The sequence below is a fragment of the Vulpes lagopus genome, chromosome 7 (genome assembly GCF_018345385.1).
Source record: "Vulpes lagopus strain Blue_001 chromosome 7, ASM1834538v1, whole genome shotgun sequence".
NCBI classification, from domain to species: Eukaryota; Metazoa; Chordata; class Mammalia; order Carnivora; family Canidae; genus Vulpes; species Vulpes lagopus.
The window spans coordinates 21240325-21258455 of NC_054830.1; the positions used below are offsets into that span (position 1 = coordinate 21240325).

The 18131-nt window shown below is 38.8% G+C and overlaps 1 protein-coding gene across 9 annotated transcripts in view; it reads right to left on the reverse strand.

The window, feature by feature from the left end:
• The window catches only part of SFMBT1 (Scm like with four mbt domains 1), a 125110-nt gene that overhangs the window by 7205 nt on the left and 99774 nt on the right, over window positions 1-18131 (reverse strand). For 8 of the 9 annotated variants that reach the window (XR_005988872.1, XR_005988871.1, XM_041761736.1 and 5 more), the window contains 9 exons: window positions 16989-17115; window positions 15639-15752; window positions 13045-13087; window positions 11469-11539; window positions 6567-6706; window positions 5716-5825; window positions 4825-5000; window positions 1175-1353; window positions 779-1021 (listed from right to left, as the gene is read on the reverse strand). Coding sequence is in view for 7 of the 9 variants with exons in the window: in XM_041761736.1 (XP_041617670.1) it covers window positions 779-1021; window positions 1175-1353; window positions 4825-5000; window positions 5716-5825; window positions 6567-6706; window positions 11469-11539; window positions 13045-13087; window positions 15639-15752; window positions 16989-17115 (1203 nt within the window). In the remaining 2 variants the exon portion in view is untranslated. The remainder of the gene's footprint in view (window positions 1-778; window positions 1022-1174; window positions 1354-4824; window positions 5001-5715; window positions 5826-6566; window positions 6707-11468; window positions 11540-13044; window positions 13088-15638; window positions 15753-16988; window positions 17116-18131) is intronic. The other variant, XM_041761741.1, reaches the window with a different exon arrangement.

The window sequence follows — 18131 nt, forward strand, 5'->3', positions numbered from 1 at the left end:
TCCCAACAGAGATGGCCAAGGTCCATATACGCTAGGTACTCAGGAAATGATTGGCTTTTATAATAAGAAATATCAATGGGGGAAGAATGTATCTCAAACTTTCAGCACAAATAATGTGGACAATTTAACAGAGGAAAATGGTTTTTAACCTCCCATTTGTTCCCTGGTCTATTTTGACTCACTGTCTGGTAAGGTGCTCCAATGAACAGGATGCTACTTTGGAAGGAAGAATGCTTAATTAAATCATCAGGAGAAATAATTTACTGCTTCAGTTATGGCAATACATGTAAAATGCAACCCAGTTTTAAAACAGTGACTTAACTGCCACTCTTGTAATGTGTATGTGATATAATACGCATATATGTATATAATATGTATGTATTAAATATAAATACATTAAAAAATAGAACAAAATAGTTGATCTCCAAATAATCCTTGCAACTGAATTTGGAATTCTTTAAAAAGAGACCTGAGAAATTCAACTGAAGCCTGTACTGAAATGAATGGGGGGATTTGGGTGGCTCAGTTGGCTGAGCGTCTGCCTTCACTTCAGGTTACAATCCCAGGGTCCTGAGATCTAGCCCCGCATCAGGCTCCCTCTTCAGAGGGGACTCTGCTTCTCCCTCTATCTCCCACCCAGCTCGTGCTCTCTCACTCACACTCTCACATAAATAAAATCTTAAAAAAAAAAAAAATGGAATGCTGACATCATTAACAATCAGATTTTAGAAAACTCTAGAGACAGAAATAAAAGGCATCATATTTTTTAAATGGGTACCTTTGGTGAAGGAGGTTTATTCTCATCATCAGAAAATGAGAAAGTGCGAAGCTCTCTTTTTCTCCGTTGTCTGTCTGGAGGCAGTGATGCAGAGATCTCACTTTGGGTAGGCGAAGAAGAGCATGACTTCTCTGACATTTCTGACTCTTCCTGTAGCTCGTCCTGTTGCTCAGATGTACTGCCCTCACTGAGGGAATCGTCATCTCCTTCATCTGGGTCCTCCTCATCTTCACCTCCACTTCCCTAGAGCAAACAGAGAGAAAAGTCTCACTGACATTCCCAACAAACCAGCTCTGTGCCACAAAACCACCTTCATTGGGCAGGGATCTGTGTCTGTAGTGTATGGCAGTGATCTCTCAGCTTCTAGACAGGATGGGTCCATCACAAATCTCGTACCTGGGGTGAGCCTGCTGGGGTGTTATCAACAGATGCAGAGGAGCGTTTCTTCTTATGGACAAAAACATTTTTCCGCCTCTTCCTCCTCTTACTGGCTTTTTTCAGGGCACATGCTAAGTTGCTATGCCCACCAGGTGGCCTCCCAATTCTTTTATTTTTCTTCTTTCCATAATAGTGTGCTAAATGGGAATGACAAAGAACAATGAAGTAGCTTCATGGTTTCTGTACACCTCACACAAGAGATCCTACTAGCACAGGAGAAAACAGGTACACTGTGTTTGATTAAGGTTTAATTATATACCATGAAACAATCTTAACTGTCCAGCTCTCAAATGTGCAGTATACTTAGTACTGACAAATGCATAAACTTGAATAACCTTCCCTCTATCGAGATACAGAACTTCTCCCTTCCCCGTCAGTCCCCCTCACCAGAGGCAACCACAACTGGATTCTAATTTCCATCAATATAGGTCAGTTTTGCCTCATCTTTGCAACATTCAGTAGATACTCTTTGGACAAGGTTTCTTTCACTCAGCATAATGTTTTTGAGTTTCCCCTCTGCTGTGTGTATCAATACGTCATTCTCTTTTACTGATGAATAAATAGCATTTCCTTGTAGAGAATATACTATTTTAACTACTCTCCTGTTGACAGGCACCTGGGCCATTTCCAGGTTTTGGCTGTTACTATCTGGCAATGAACATTTTTGCCCAAGGCTTTTAGTGGGCATATTTTCATTTTCCTTGGGTAAACAGTGATGGAACTGCTGGGTCATATAGTAGATGGAGGATTAACTTTTAAAGAAACTTCCAAATAGTTTTCTAAAAGGGTTACACAGTTTTGATGCTCCCAACAGCAATGTATAAGAGAGCTAGCTGCCAATTTGTGGGACTGTCCATCTTTTTCATTTTAGCTAATTTAGTGAATGTCTAGTAATTTCTTATTATAGTTTAGATTTGCATTTCCCTGATGACTAATGATACTGAACATATTTTCATGTGCTTATCGGACATGTATGTATATTTTTTATGCAGCATCTACTCTTTGTTTATTTTTAAAATGGTTTTCTCTTTCTCCTTCTTTATTTATTGAGATATAATTCACAAAATAAAATTCATCATTTTAAAATGTACAGATCCAGTGATTCTTTTTTAGGATATTCAGTATGTTTGCAACAATCACCATTATCTATCAGAACATTTTTTTTCCTTTTTAATTTTTTAAAAATTGAGGTAAAAAAATCAAATATACAATTAACCATTTTCAAATGTACAATTCAGTGATTTTTAGCATATTCACAATGTCGTATAACTACCAGCTTTCTCTAGCTTCCAAATTTCTCTTATTACTGAGCTGTGGGAGTGTTTACTATATCCTGGAGAGAAATTCTGGGACACCTGGGTGGCTCAGTGGTTGGGTGTCTGCCTTTGGCCTAGGGCGTGACCTGGGGGTTCCAGGATTGAGTCCCACATCGGACTCCCTGGGAGAAGCCTGTTTCTCCCTCTGCTTATGTCTCTGTCTCTCTCTCTCTGTGTCTCTTGTGAATAAAGTCTTTATTTTTTTAAAAAAGATTTTATTTATTCAGGGGAGGGGAGGGAACTTTCTGAGAAGTTTTTTATTTTTTTTTTACCCTTTATGTTAGTGTATTCTATGACCTCCTAGAGATCTTGAGGATATCCTTCTTGTTTTCGAGGAGCTTTAAAGTTTTAGCTTTTACCTTAGGCCTATGATGCACCTTGAATTAATTTTCATATAGAGTGGGGTAGGAGCCAAGGAGTTTTTTGATTTAGAAATCTAATTATACCAGTAACATTTATTGAAAGAACTTCCTTTTCCTGTTAAGTTTTTTATCTTTGCTAAAAATCACTTAACCATATAAACTTTGGTCTATTTCTGGCCCCTCTGTTCTGTCCCATCACTCTGTGTGACTATTTCAATCACCCCACTACTGATTACGCTATCTTTATTGTAAAACTCAAAGTCAGAGAGTAAGTTCTACAATTTTATTCTTCTTTCTCAGGATTGTGTTGGCTATTCTAGGTCCTGTGCATTTTCATATAAATTTGAGAATATAAAGACAATTCCAAAAAGGAACCATATACATTCTAGCCTCTAAATATATATACTAGTTATATATTAAGATGAAAATGAATTCTACAGGATATAAATCCATTTGATATCACTCAAATTACTGAGAAAAATTGTAAACACACTCTCCTAAAGTCTAGGCTTATATCATTGTGAAAAATAAATGTAGTCAACTTGCAATTTGCTAAACTAAGTACTGAATCTGACACTATAATAAGCTAACACCAATCCCTGCCTTAAGGAGTTTACAATCCAACAAATATAAATAGAAACTACAACGTTGTTAGACTCCCAAATGATTTTGCGATTCAAACACTGATTAGCAAGCTGATCATGCTAAATGACCTCAGATCAGTAGCATCAACCGTGTCTAGGAATTTGTTGGAAAAGCAGACGCATTTAGACCCCAGATACCCACAGACCTGATGAATCAGAACTTTCATTTTAACAAGATCCTCAGCTGATCTGCATGCATGATAAAGTTTAAGAGGCACAGGATTAGAGATCCCTAAAAGAAATCTTCAAATTTAACAAGGTAAAATCTTCCTCTGTATTAATTCTCCCAAATGACATCATGGCTTGTAAAATTTAAGGAAGTAGGATCAGAATTTTGTCTGTGGGCAACAATGCCTGGACAAGGATTCCAAATTGGAAATTTCATCTTGTATGACTGTGTGTGTGTGTGTGTGTGTGTGTGTGTGTACGCACGCACACACGTGCACTCACATGGGAGAAGATAAGCAATGAGGGAACAGGTGTTGCTGTGACAGTTTTGAGTGAGGCCCACAACTACCCTCTCTCCTACTGTTGATGCCTCCCAACCACCAAGGCTTCTTTGCTGCTCCTTCCAGACACAAAGCAAGCTTCTGCTCCTGCCTGCACTCTTGCTGCCCCCTGCCCAGAACACTCTCACCTTGGTTCTCTCTGGCTGGCTCTCTTGCTTCCTTCAGGAGCAGGCAGGAAGACATCCCTAACTACCTCTGAACTACCCCACCTCTTAGCCTTCCTTACTCCCCACTCCCCTACTTTGCTTATCTTGCTTTGTATTTCTCCATAGTACCTGTCCCTATGTGTTCACTTATGTATTAACTGTTTCCACATTAAAATGTAAACTCCATGAGTACAGGAATTTATTTTTCTTTACTGTAGCATCTCAATGATAGAACAGTGGTGGCACACAGTGGACACATAATAAATACTTGCAGCCTGTATGAATGAATCACATATCCTTATCATATGCAACAGGTAATTTGTACACATTCTATACGTGCAAATTAGCACATGAGTCTGTGGGCCAAATATGGTATGGCCCTCAAGCTAAAATGGCTTTTAATCTTTAAAAGTGTTCTTTAAAGAAAGTGAAAATAAAAGACAGAAAATAAAACAGAATAGAATATGCAGCAAAGATCATATGTCTAACAGCCTAAAATATTCATTATCTGGTCCTTACAGAAACAGTCTGTATACCTCTGTTATAGGTGAGTATCTGCAAAATAAAAACTTTCCAAGATATAAAGTATAGCCAACTGTCATAGTTAACAAATTTGAAAAAGCTGACTCACTATATTTGGTCTTTGTAAGCACAGAGCAGTTCTCAGAACATTTGTCCAGAACCATCCGTGGGCCGAAGAGATTCGGACAGCACTCCAGCTTGATGCAGGTTTGCCGGCAGAACTCAGTCACCCGATCTGCTGTCTTCACTACCTCAACAGTAGCCCGGTAACTCTTTCCTTTGTATCTGCCGTGGAAGACGCCAGAGACCAAGTTTACTGGGCTAGTGATTACCCAGAGAAAATCAAGTGCATTCACAGACCTGAAAAATATCTTTGCTTCTCAGATCAGTCTATGTCGTTTATAGTTTAAGAATTCTAAAAATAATGAGTTTATGCATATTGTACTTAAATTTATCTCTTAAGCTATGACAGATAAACGTTGAGTTTTTTATATTAGCAAGTAAGGCTCTTGCTTTCTGGTTTCTCAGTTTAAGGTTTTCAAGTAGGAACTCCTACACTAACTACTGAAAGAAAAGTGACTTGCACTAAGGCTTTCCTTTACCCATGGGCAGTGATCCTCCGAGTATGGTCATGGGTCATGTTAACCTGTCAATGGTCATGCTGACAGGGTCAGAATATAAGAGTAAATGTTTATAAACTTACACAGTAATTTGCAACGGTAATTTTATGGTTCTTAAAATCTAAAAACAAAAAAAATATTCTTGCATTTTATGTCTTATAACTTTCAAATTTCTTGTAACTCATTTTTACCATATTTTATAATAGTATTGGCTCAAGACATGATGGAAACTTACAAAAGAAAATTAATCTAGTTCTTCACCACAAATAGCTGAAGAAGAACAGGCCGAGGGGATATAATATTCTAACATGATGTGTGGCAGAATGGGCTCTGTGGCCTGTTAAACACAGGAAGAATAAAGGGCAGAGGAGGCTACTCACTTGGCTTTTAGGACCTCCCCACATCCATGCCATACGGAGTCTTTGTCCAGCTGCAACTCTCGAAGGACACGACTGGGTTTATAGGCTGCATTGATAAGTAAAGTGAGGACCTGCATTCCATTTTTAAAGCAGAAATAGGAATTGGGAATGAGAAGAGCAGACCATCAGAATTTGTTATCTTGCAGAATGTCATTTAGGAGATTAATTCTAGTCATATTCATTAACAAATACTAACAAAATAATAATATTCAAGATATGACCACTGACTGAAGTTGCAAATAAGACAATAATCAGACCCTCTTAGACATTCAAAACATTATGGTCAGGAAGAAATGACTTAAAAATTACTCTGGTATATATGCTTCTGAATCCATTGCCAGTCATGGCAGACACAGAAGCTCGGCCTCCCCAGACCCTGCCTTGCTACCCTATGGAGTGAAAGCCCCAACAGTCCTTGTATCTGGTATGCCCAGTGCATGGCAGCCTGGCTGAGCAGGTGGGCAAGTCCAGCTGACCTGTAGCTTTATCATGGCCCCTGTGAGTGCCACACAGCCTCTGACTCCTAGACCACGCTCCCATTCATCCTAGCACCGCGTTCAGGAAACCTCTGACAAAAGCCCTTTCTACACTGGCAGAGGTGAACATGCTATATGAAGTACTACTTAGGTGAGTGTTTCCTAAGGAGCACACATAATGACATGTGTGGTTCTCAGAACAATATATGAGAAAAGTGACTCATTTCTGATAAAACTTAGCATTGTCAAACATACAACATGTAGATCCTTGTATGAATGAGTCTATGAGACTGCTGTGAAATTTCCAAGTTCTTTTGCCCTAGGCAAGAACCTTACCTCTCTGAGGACCAGAACACAGTTCCCAGGTCCTACACACTGAGGCAGCTCAGCGATTCTTCCTTTGTTAAGATATGGCCCTGAGAAGCAACGGTGGTTGAAGTATATCTTTGGACAGCAATATTTTCCATTAATCATAACTGGGAAATGAAGAGAAACAAATATTCAGAACAGTCATTTTCCATTCTGTATTTCCAAAGTGCGGGGGGTGGGGGTATGTGTGGCAAGCATATCCACCATTATATAAAGTTATAAATTACATATTTGAAGCTTAATACACTGCCTGAGAGTGCCCTTGAAATACCTTAGACTTATAACAATTCTATTACAGAGATCATCACTCAAATCAAACAACAGCCTGAATTACATGTAGATTGACTTCGGGGTTAATGTGATGCTGTTTCAGAGTTCCACACTTATATCAATAAAGGAAGTTAAGGATTGACTTTAAGAACTCATGAGGATGGGGTACCTTGGGTGGCTCAGTTGGTTGAACATGCAGCTCATGATTTTGGCTCATGATCTGGGGGTCGCTCTGCACAGAGTATGCTTGAGATTCCCTCTGCCCCTCCCCCAGGTAGCACATGCACGTACACACTCTCTCAAATAAATAGAATCTAAAACTATTAAAAAAATGAATTAAAAAACCATGATGAAAAAAAAAAAAAAAAAACCATGATGATTTTTTTTTTTTTTTAGAAAGACAGAGTTTGCACGTATACACGAGTCAGGGGAGGGCAGAGGAAGAGGGAAAGAGAATCTTTTTTTTTTTTTATTTTTATTTATTTATTTATGATAGTCACAGAGAGAGAGAGAGAGAGAGAGGCAGAGACACAGGCAGAGGGAGAAGCAGGCTCCATGCACCGGGAGCCCGACGTGGGACTCGATCCCGGGTCTCCAGGATCGCGCCCTGGGCCAAAGGCAGGCGCTAAACCGCTGTGCCACCCAGGGATCCTGGGAAAGAGAATCTTAAGCAGCTTCCCCACTCAATGTGGAGCCCCACATGGGGCTTGATCTCAAAACCCTGATATCATGACCTGAGCTGAAATCAAGAGTCGACGTTTAATTGACTGAGTGCCCAGGCATCCCATGAGAACCCAAGATGATTCTTGATGGTCAATTATTCAATAATCTATTCTGGAATGTTTCTAGGCAGTGAGGGTAAATATTTTCCAGAACTACAGTTTATCCCCTTAGAACCACCAAACTAACATGCTGATAGTGCTCTATGAAGTAGGCACCCTCCTGTGTCTGGGATTCCTCAGAAGGCTGAAAATATGCGATGAATACATCTCTAAGTTCTTTAAGTACCATGGGGTAAAAGTGGGCACAGAGACCCCTCTCTTCAATTATTTTTCTGTGTGAAAGCTATACTTCAATGTAATGGTTTTTTATTCCTTCATTATAGCTGGCAATTCCACTCATAAATATATGAAATTCAAAGACACTACAGCATCTTCCTTTCCATATAAAGCAGAGAGAAATCCTACTGATGGACATTGTTTTAGGAAAAGGAATGTGTGCACTGCCCACTGCTGATAGGATTCTGAAGCACAGAATGTTCAGTCTGGAACTAAGAATGCAGGCTCAGCACAGAGGGAGGACAGCATGTCTGCGACCACTTCTCCATTTGAACTCTGCCACCCAGATCCCCCTCTTCAGGATTAAGGTCCAGTATGCTCCCTCCTACTGGCAGAATTGGCAGTTTAAGGCTCTCAACTGTAAGTTATCCTGGAGTTAGCCTCAGCCTACCCTCTCACTAAAAGAGAGACACCTTGCCCATGATCCTACCCTTTGTGAGTAGGCAGGGAGCAGCAGCCTACTTCCAATAACTGACCAGAGAGGGAGTACACACTGTACCTCCACCATTAGGGATGATTCTGAGTAGCCACACCAGCTAAAAGGCTCTCTTGTGGACCAGAAGAAATTTCTGTCACAAAGAGCACTGCAACTCACCTTCTCCCTCTGCCCAATCCTGCTTCCTTTACTGCCACCCCCGCCCCCCGCAGCTGTTCCCAAAAAGCACTTCCCAGTGAAATTCCTGCATGCAACTACACTCTCAGGCTGTTTCCAAGGTAACCAGAACTATGACAAAACAAAAATCACAAAGAACATGGCTGAGGTCACTTGGAAAATATTAGTTTCTTAATTCTATAGTTTTAGTCGATATTAGAATAGCCAATAATACATCAAAATTAGAGTTGCCTTATTTTTTAAATTTACCTTACCTTTTGATACCAAATCAAAACCACAATGAGATTATCACCTCACACCTGTTAGAATGGCTATTATAAAAAAGACAAGCAATAACAAGTGTTGATGAAGAGGTGGAGAAAAGAGAACACTGGTACACCATTAGAATGTAAACTAGCGCAGCCACTATGGAAAACAGTATGGAGGTTCCTCAAAAAGTTAAAAATAGAACTATCTTGTAATCTAGTAATTCCACTTCAGGTGGAATTTATCTGAAGGAAATAAAAATACTAACCTGAAAAGGTATCTGCACCTACCCCCTGCCATGTTAATTGCAGCAGTACTTATAATAGTTAAGACATAGAAGCAACCTAAGTGTCCATGGATAGATGAATAGATAAAGGATGGAATATTACTCAGCCATTTAAAAAATAAATAAATACTGTTATTTGTGACACCACTGAATGGACCCTGAGTTCATTTACTAAGTGAAATAAATCAGAGAGAGAAAGACAAATATCATATGATCTCACTTATACGTGAGATTTAAAAAACAACAACAAAAAAACTCCAATTCACAGATACAGAAAACAGGCTGGTAGTTGCCAGAGACAGGGGTAGAGTAGTGGGCAAAATGGGTGAAGGTAGTCAAAAGGTATAAACCTCCAGCTACAAAATAAGTCCTGGGGATGTAATGTGCAGCATGCTGAGTGTAGTAATACTACTAATATATTGTGCTTCTGAACACTGCTAGTAGATCATAAAAGTTATCATCAAAAGAAAACAAATTTATAAGTATGTGGTAGTAGATGTTAACCAGATTTACTATAGTGATCATTTTGCAACATATGTAAATATCAAATCACTATGGTATACACCTGAAACTAATATAATGTTATATGTCAATTATATCTCAATTTAAAAAAACAAGAAATTTTTAAAAAGGTATTTACTAATAATGCTATTCTGCTGGGTACTCAAAAGATACCATTATGGTCAAGTGAGAGTTATCCTAGCAATGTAAGGATGATTCAACACTGGAAAAAAAAAAAATCTATCGCTGAAATTCACCACATTAATAAGCTTAGATAGAAAAATCATATGAGGGATCCCTGGGTGGCGCAGCGGTTTGGCGCCTGCCTTTGGCCCAGGGCGCGATCCTGGAGACCCGGGATCGAATCCCATGTCGGGCTCCCGGTGCGTGGAGCCTGCTTCTCCCTCTGCCTGTGTCTCTGTCTCTCTCTCTCTCTCTCTCTCTCTCTCTCTGTGTGACTATCATAGATAAGTAAATGAATAGAAATTAAAAACAAAAAAAGACCCGGAGCCTCTACATGCCTCTGCAAGTCCCTTCTGCTCTCTGAGCCTCACTTTACCCAACCTATAAAATGGGGATAGTCCTGCCACCTAAGTAGCTACAAGGAATCCATGAGTTAGTGCTATGAGTTAGTGCTATAAAAAAAAAAAAAAAAGAAAAAAAAGAAAAATCATATGATCATCCAATGCTAAGGAAAATTATTTTGTCAGGGTGAACATATGTTTATGAACAAGGTTCCTAGAAAAAAAGAAATAGAAAGGACTTCTTAGCAGTTATATGCCAGTCATTTATTGAATAGAGTTTAAATACCTTCCCTTTGATATCGCGAATAGAACAATGGTGCCACTATCATCATGCCTGTTAAATAAAGGGAAAAGTTCTAGAGAGCTATAAGGACAGAAGTAAACAAGTACAGCAAATTGGTTATTACAGGGCAGCCCTGGTGGCTCAGCGGTTTAGCGCCACCTTCGGCCCAGGGCGTGATCCTGGAGACCCGGGATCAAGTCCCGCATCGGGCTCCCTGCATGGAGCCTGCTTCTTTCTCTGCCTATGTCTCTGCCTCTCTGTGTGTGTGTCTCTCATGAATAAATAAATAATAATCTTTTTAAAAATTGGTTATTATAATAAAGGTAATTACTGTTTTTGAAAAGGCCGTGATCCTCCACCTGTAAGTGACATCATGAAAAGGCAGTGATTGGAAAAGACAAGAATTTGAGTTTTGAACTTGAGTTACATTTTTGACCCATCTACTCATAAAGCTATGTGGCCTCTCCGAGCTTTGATTTCTTTTCTTTTCTAGGCGTTTACTAAATGACATATAAATGCATCATCTGAGCTAGAATGCACATAGCCAACATGCTAAGCATACAACCAGCAAAAATAGAGCAAAGAGCAGTTACAGGGAGACTTCCTGACAAAAGGCTTTGGCCTCCAGCTATGATTCTTGCTTCACTTATCAGGCATTGCCTCTGTGACAATCTGTTTTTCCAGTGCTTTATTTTTTTAATTGTGAAATATATACACACAATGTGTATACATCACAGAAAATATTCAAAGAACAATAAACATCCACCTCTCAACCACCCAGCTTAGGAAAGTGCACTGCATAGAAAGTCCCTGGCTCTTCATCTAAACTCAGGGATGAGAATATTGATCTCCAGAGCCCTTAGCACCCAACAAGTGATCAGTAGAGAATAAATGGACAGAAATATTATCCTAGAGATACTTATTAAACTACATACAACTTAGACAATTATAAGTCTTTAAAGTCAAATTAAGAAACCATCCTGTGAAGCCACATCCTATAAATCAAATGTATCGTTTAAGATATAGTCCATTACAAGAAACTAAAGGTTCTCTTTTCTATAAAGAGAACTGTATATACTTATTTATACCTGAGTCTGTGGAGTTCAGCTCCTGATTCTTCAGGCCCTCATGGACAGTCCTGGAGGATGGTATTCTGGGTCAAGATAACACAACAAAATAGTGAGATAATCCTCAAGGTCAGTAAAACGTGAAGGTTAGTTTCCTTCAAATCTAAGAAGAAAGCAAATGTGGCAGATTGCAAACTGTGTAACAGAAGGTGCTTCCCTGATCATACTTTTTTTTAAACAATTGTTTTTAAAACTATGTACATGGTTTAATGAGCCAACAGACAGTCTGTAGACAGCGCTATAATACTTCATATTCAAATCAACTTACTTTCATTCATGTGAGCAACAAATTATAGAATTCCTTCTGGGACTCTCAAACCATAAGTAAGGTTTTCATCTTTTTCAATAGTCCAAGAACAAAAATATCTCTTATAAGGGTCTGTTTTCTTCTTCTATTGGTTTCAAAATTAAAGACATATTATGTTTTAAAAATCAGAGAATTATTCTCTATGCACCAATAAATGAAATAGGCTAATTTTTAGAACACTAAAATAGGCCTTTTTTTAGAACACTTTCTGACTAAAACTTTGAATCCATCTTGACAATAAAGCCAAGGAGAAATCCAAGACCACATTTTTGGCATTGCTATCTCACTTTTCTACCTGGGACTGAATTTTGTAGCCTCTCTTTCTACTTCTGCTGTCAGTTTTATTACACAGCCTGAGAAGCAGCCATAACTTACACAGAATTTGCTATAGACTGAATTGTGTCACCTTAAAATTCATTCATTGAACTCCACCATGACTACGTCTGGAGACAGAGCTCTTATGAGGTAAATAAAGGTATGGCTCTGATCTAGGAGTGTTGGCTCTCCCTTCCAGCTGGTCCCATCATGTGAGGATGCAGAAGCTGACAGTCTGCAGGAAGAGAGCCCGGCCAGAAACCAAATTGGGCTGGTACTTTGATCTCAGACTTCCCAGCCTGTAGAACTGGGAGAAAATAAATTTCTGTTGTTTGAGCCACCCAGTCAGTGGTATTTTGTTACGGCAGCTTGTGCAAACTAATACAGAATTGAAAACCCAGTGTTTAGAAACACACATGTACATGTATTTATAAGGCACCACTAATTAACTGCTTCTCAAAAGCTATGTATGAAGGTATGCTACAAAGGGTTTCCGAATGGAACACAAAGGCACCCCTTTGAGTGCACCTTTTCTTTTAGAGCTGCTGTCTTTCACCTCAAGTTTTTTTCACTATAAAAAATCATATACTCTAAAGTTTTGCTCTTCCTTAATAAATAACAGCGCAGAAATTCTATTTCCTCTCTTATTCAAATGTTTTCAGGCTCTCAAAGCCAAAGAAAACTCAACTAGGGGAACATCTTAAGAAGGCATTTTACGCTTTCTATATAATGCCATTTCAGAAAATATATATGTTATAAGGAAAAGTATGTAACCTATCAAAAGCTGAATTAAAGAGTTATGCTTCCACCTGAGAAGATAACATATGAGATATACTCTCTGAAATACTGATTTTTTTTCCTAGATATTCTAACTTTCAAATGTCAACTGTTCAAACATACTAGTATATTACTTACTGTTTTTCTGGTTGAACCACTGCAATTTTCCTCTGTTTGTGTACTGAAAGAAGAAAATAAAACTACAAGTGTTAAGAAAAATAAAAGAAAAGCTACATATGTACCAAGATAATATTAGCATATTTAAAACCTAGGCATGTATATATTTAACTAGTAAGTATTAGGAATTAAGTGCTGATATGTCTGAATATCTAGACTGAGGGACATTTTCTGGGTAGGAGGAGTCTTTACACAATGATCAAAAATAATTTCAAGGCTCTTATCTCTGTCAATTCCTATGAATATTTTCTAAGCAGGAAAAGATATTCAAAAGAAAAACTGATTCTGGCAAGGATGCTAGGACCATTCAATGGGGCAGGTACAGCCTTTTCAACAAATAGTACTGGGGAAAACAGACTACTCAAATTAAATTAAGTTGGACTCTTACCTTATACCACATACAAAAATTAACTCCAAACAGATCAAAGACCTAAACATAGAGGTGCCTGGGTGGCTCAGTAGGTTAAGCGTCTAACTCTTAGTTTTGGCTCAGGTCATGATCTCAGGGTCATGAGATAAAGCCCTATGTTGAGCTTTGTGCTAGGTGAGAAGCTTGCTTAAGATTCTTTCTATCCCTCTCCTTTGCCCCTCCCCTACTCTTTCTAAGGAAAAAAAAAAAAGAGTTTTAAAAAGAAGATCTAAAGGGGCACCTGGGTGGCCCAGTCAGTTAAGTGTTTGCCTTCAGCTCAGGTCATGATCCCAGAGTCCTGGGACTGAGACCCATAGTAGGCTCCCTGCTCAGTGGGGAGCCTACTTCTCCCTCTCCCTCTGCTCCTCCCCCTTGCCTCTCTCCCTCATGCTCTCTTCTCATTCTCTTTCAAATAAATAAAATCTTTAAAAAGAAAAAGAAAGAGACCTAAACATTAAGGTTAAAACTATAAAACTCTTAGAAGACAATATAAGGAAAAATCTTCAAGACATCAGATTTAACAACCATTTCTTAGTTATGACACAAAAAGCAAAGGCAACAAAAGAAAAAATAAATTGGACTACATCAAGATTTAAAACTTCTCTGCATCAAAGGACATTATCAAGAAAGAGAAAAGGCAACCCAAAGAATGGGAGGAAATATTTGGAAATCATATATCTGATAAGGAAGGGATTAATATCTAGAATATGTAACAAAATCCTTCAATTCAACAATAAAATTAAAAAGTACCCAATTAAAGAAATGTGCAAAACACTTGAATAAACATTTCTCTAAAGAAAATATACCAACATCCAGTAGGCATATGAAAAGGTGCTCAACATAGCTAATGAGTAGGAAAATGCAAATCAGGATCATAGTAAGAGACCACCCTATACCCACCAGTATGGTTATTATAAAAAAAAAAAAAAAAAAAAACAAACCAAAAAACCTCCTAACAAATAACAACAAACCCAAAAAACAAGCAAACCAACAAAAAAACAAGTGTTGGGGAGAATGTAAAGAAAATGGAATCCTCATACACTGCTGGTGGGGATGTAAGATGGTGCAACTACTGTGGAAAATGGTTTAACGGTTCCTCAATGTATTCAACATAGAGTTATACTCGAGGAATGAAAACAGAAGTCCGCATAAAAACCTGCAGACAATGTTCACAGCAGCATTATTCATAACGGAATAATATATAAGCATTAAGGAACGGAAACAACCCAAATGATATGTGGATAAGGAAAATGTGGCCTATCACTACAATGTGATAGCACTAAAAATATACAGGAACAAAGTACTGATATACACCAGCACATGGATGAACTGTGAAAACATTACAGTCACAAAAGACCACAAATTGCATGATTCCATAGGAGATGTCAAGAACAGGCAAATCTACATAGTAGGAAAAAAGTAGAGAAGTAGTTGTCTGGGGCTGGAGAAGGTGAAGAGGCGACTGCCAAGGGGTACAGGGTTTCTTTTTGAGACAATGCAAATGTTTTCAAATGCAGTTTGGTGATATTTGCACAACTCCTAGAACATACTAAAAACAACTGAATTATAAGATCAAATTTTATATTATATGATATTTCAGTAAAGCTGTTTTAAAAAGGGAGAGTACAGTGGGATGACATTTTTAAGGTTAGGTTACAACAACCCTCTGGCTTCCACCTTCTTCAACTTCTCCTAATCTCTTCCTGGTTGACTCTGATGGAAGCCAACTGCCATGTTGGGGGCTCCCTATAAAGAGGCCCACATGGCAAGAAACTGAGGGAAGCCTCCCACCAACAGCCAGCAAGAAACTGAGGCCCCCCGGCCAAAAGCCACAAGGGAATGAATCTTGTAAACCATCATGAGTACACATGGTGGCAGATCCTCCCGCCTCGGGCCTTAAGATAGCTAAGTCTGGCTGACACCTTGCCTGCAGGCTCCTGAGGGCTCAGATCTAGAGCACCCAGATTCCTGACCCACAGAAAGTATTAATATAAGCCACACTTGAGGCAGTCAGTGATTTGCTATGTAGGAACAATCAGAACACCACTTTGTTTTTCTCTGAAATGTCCAGATTCATCCTAATTGGTAGTAACCACTCAACAGATTATTTAAGGATCAGCCCCTTGGCCCAGAAACAGACAGCTACCTCGTGCTCGGCGAGGGGCACTGAGGGGATGGCCATTGGTTTCACACCAGCCCAAAGGAAATATATCCATGGATTCCACACTCACAATACATTCAGGTATGGGCTTCTTTGAACCTGTTTAGATTTAAAAAAAGTTTTAGACAGTTAAACAGCCTTCTTCACAGACTCCTTCTGAGACAGTATTCTATCATTGCAATAATACAGACACAAAATCTCTTGAGCAAGTTCCTTTCACATGTTAAGTCATATTTTTTCATATATGGCAAACATCAAGGAAATAAAAGTAAACTATTCCCTACGCATACCTGTATATAAACGAAAATGGGGGCACCTGGGTGGCTCAGTCAGGTAAGCATTTGACTCTTGGTTTTAGCTCAGGTCATGATCTCAGAGTTGTGGGGTCAGGCTCCAGGCTCATTGGGGAATCTGCTTAAGAGATTGTCTCTCTCCCTCCCCCCTTCCCTCTACCCTTCTTCCTTCATCATGCTCTTTCTCTCTCAAATAAATAAATAAAATCTTAAAAAAAAAAAAAAAAAAAGAAAAGAAAATGGGTAGTAGGTATACAGGGTGATCCCTAGTTACAGAACTGCAAATAAACAACTGGAACTTCCAGTAGTATTATTTAGATGGCTGACAAATATAGTCAATTTCATGAACTAACTAGAAAACAAAAGGCAACAGTGACAGTTCTTCTCACTGAGATATTAGTTCTGGTATTTGGGAACAAGCCAGAAGGTAGACCAGTGAATTTAACTCAGGATGTGATGTTGCTCAGCAGTGATTGTGTAAAATATGGTCCTTGACATCTGAATTAAATGCCAATTCTACAAACTGGAAAGAGTAGGTACCTAGTCTGTTTGGTAGCCAAATAAAAAAGAAACCCAGGCCGTATTCAGTAACTGCAGTGCTGAGTGCTCACAAAATGCTTTCTATCCATAAATCTGTCCAATCATTGAACATTACTTTTATTATATCTTTTCTATTTTACATACATTTTGGTTCTATTGGTTGGGGGGCAAACAAAATATTCTCTCTTAAATGAACCATGTGTTGTTAATGTTCTTGCACATATACTGGTCACATCAAAATATATGCCATTTGACTTATACTTCCCCTTCAGAAAACAGGAGACTGCAGTAAAGGCTTTTTATTTACATTCATTTCCTAAAATTTGAAAGTCAAGGACAGGAAGATAAATTTTTAGCTAAGAATCTTGCATTACAAATTACAAGTGTCTTAGCAAGACCCCTATTTAGCTAGTTGATGAAGTCTAACAAGCCACATCATAGGGATAAGCAGACAGGATAGAGCAGCGGCCACAGGAAGGCTTCTTAGGGGTACAGCACTTACCCTCCAGCTGGAGCCACAGGTAGGAGCCTCTCACTGCAGTAATAGTGGCAACACACACTTCTTCAGGGAGAAGAGGGTTCACTGCTTCAAGCTTCATATTCTCCTTAAATTCATGCTCAGAAATGGACTGGAAAATGAATCAAATCCAAATTCACACTCAGTATTAACTCATGTGCTCATCTGAAAGACCTATTCTAAGTAATATTTAACCCTACAAATTTATTTAAATATAATAATATTTAAGCATATTGTGATGCTTGTGATATTATTGTGATGTAATATTTAAAGCTACAAATTTATTTTGCTTTGTTTTCTTTCTTAATGAAGCAAAGTCAAATGTCTGTCTCTCTTGGTATTATAAGCAGTTTATGAGGTCAGGTACACTTGCATTATGCTACCTGTGTGACCCTGCTCAAGTTGTATAACCTCTTTTGCCTTAGTTTACTTCATCTGCAGATGACCTTGAGAACACTGACTTCACTGGGTTACTTTGAGTTTTTATAAAATAAAGTACCTAAGGTTCTGTGCCCTGAACCAACTGGCTCTCACCCACTGTTGGTTTGTTCTCTTCCCATAAAGGGCTCCATCACACAATTAGCTGTCTGGTTCCTAGTTCTATGTATAAAAAAGGCAGTCAGGATAAATAACGCTTATGAACAAGAGAAAATACATTGAAAAATTTGCAACTTCTGGGTCAAAATGGAGAATTGAACTATATTTGATTATTCTCTCTTCCTTCTGATAGCACCCTAAAACTGAGTGCTTTGTTTTTTTTAACATAAAAAAAGAACGAAAAGATTTGTTGAAAACATTTAAGAAGCATTTAGGTCATACCACTGGCTCCTCTACTCCACACCCCAGGGCAACTATCCCATCCCTTTCCTACAAAAGATTTATCCTCCAGAGAGGTAAGACAGAAGAAGATCCCTGGGCAGGACGACACGGGAACTGCTGAGGGCATACACACAATGCTCCAAACAGCATGCACCTGGAATGCTGAGAAGTCCGTCCAGTCCTTGCCTCTACCCTCCAAGCAGACTGGAAATATGTGGTCATATGACAAGCCCAGGAAGAAACATGGGAACATATGGATTGCCAGACACATCCCACCCTAAAAAGAAATTCAAGATGCACAAGCCCCCC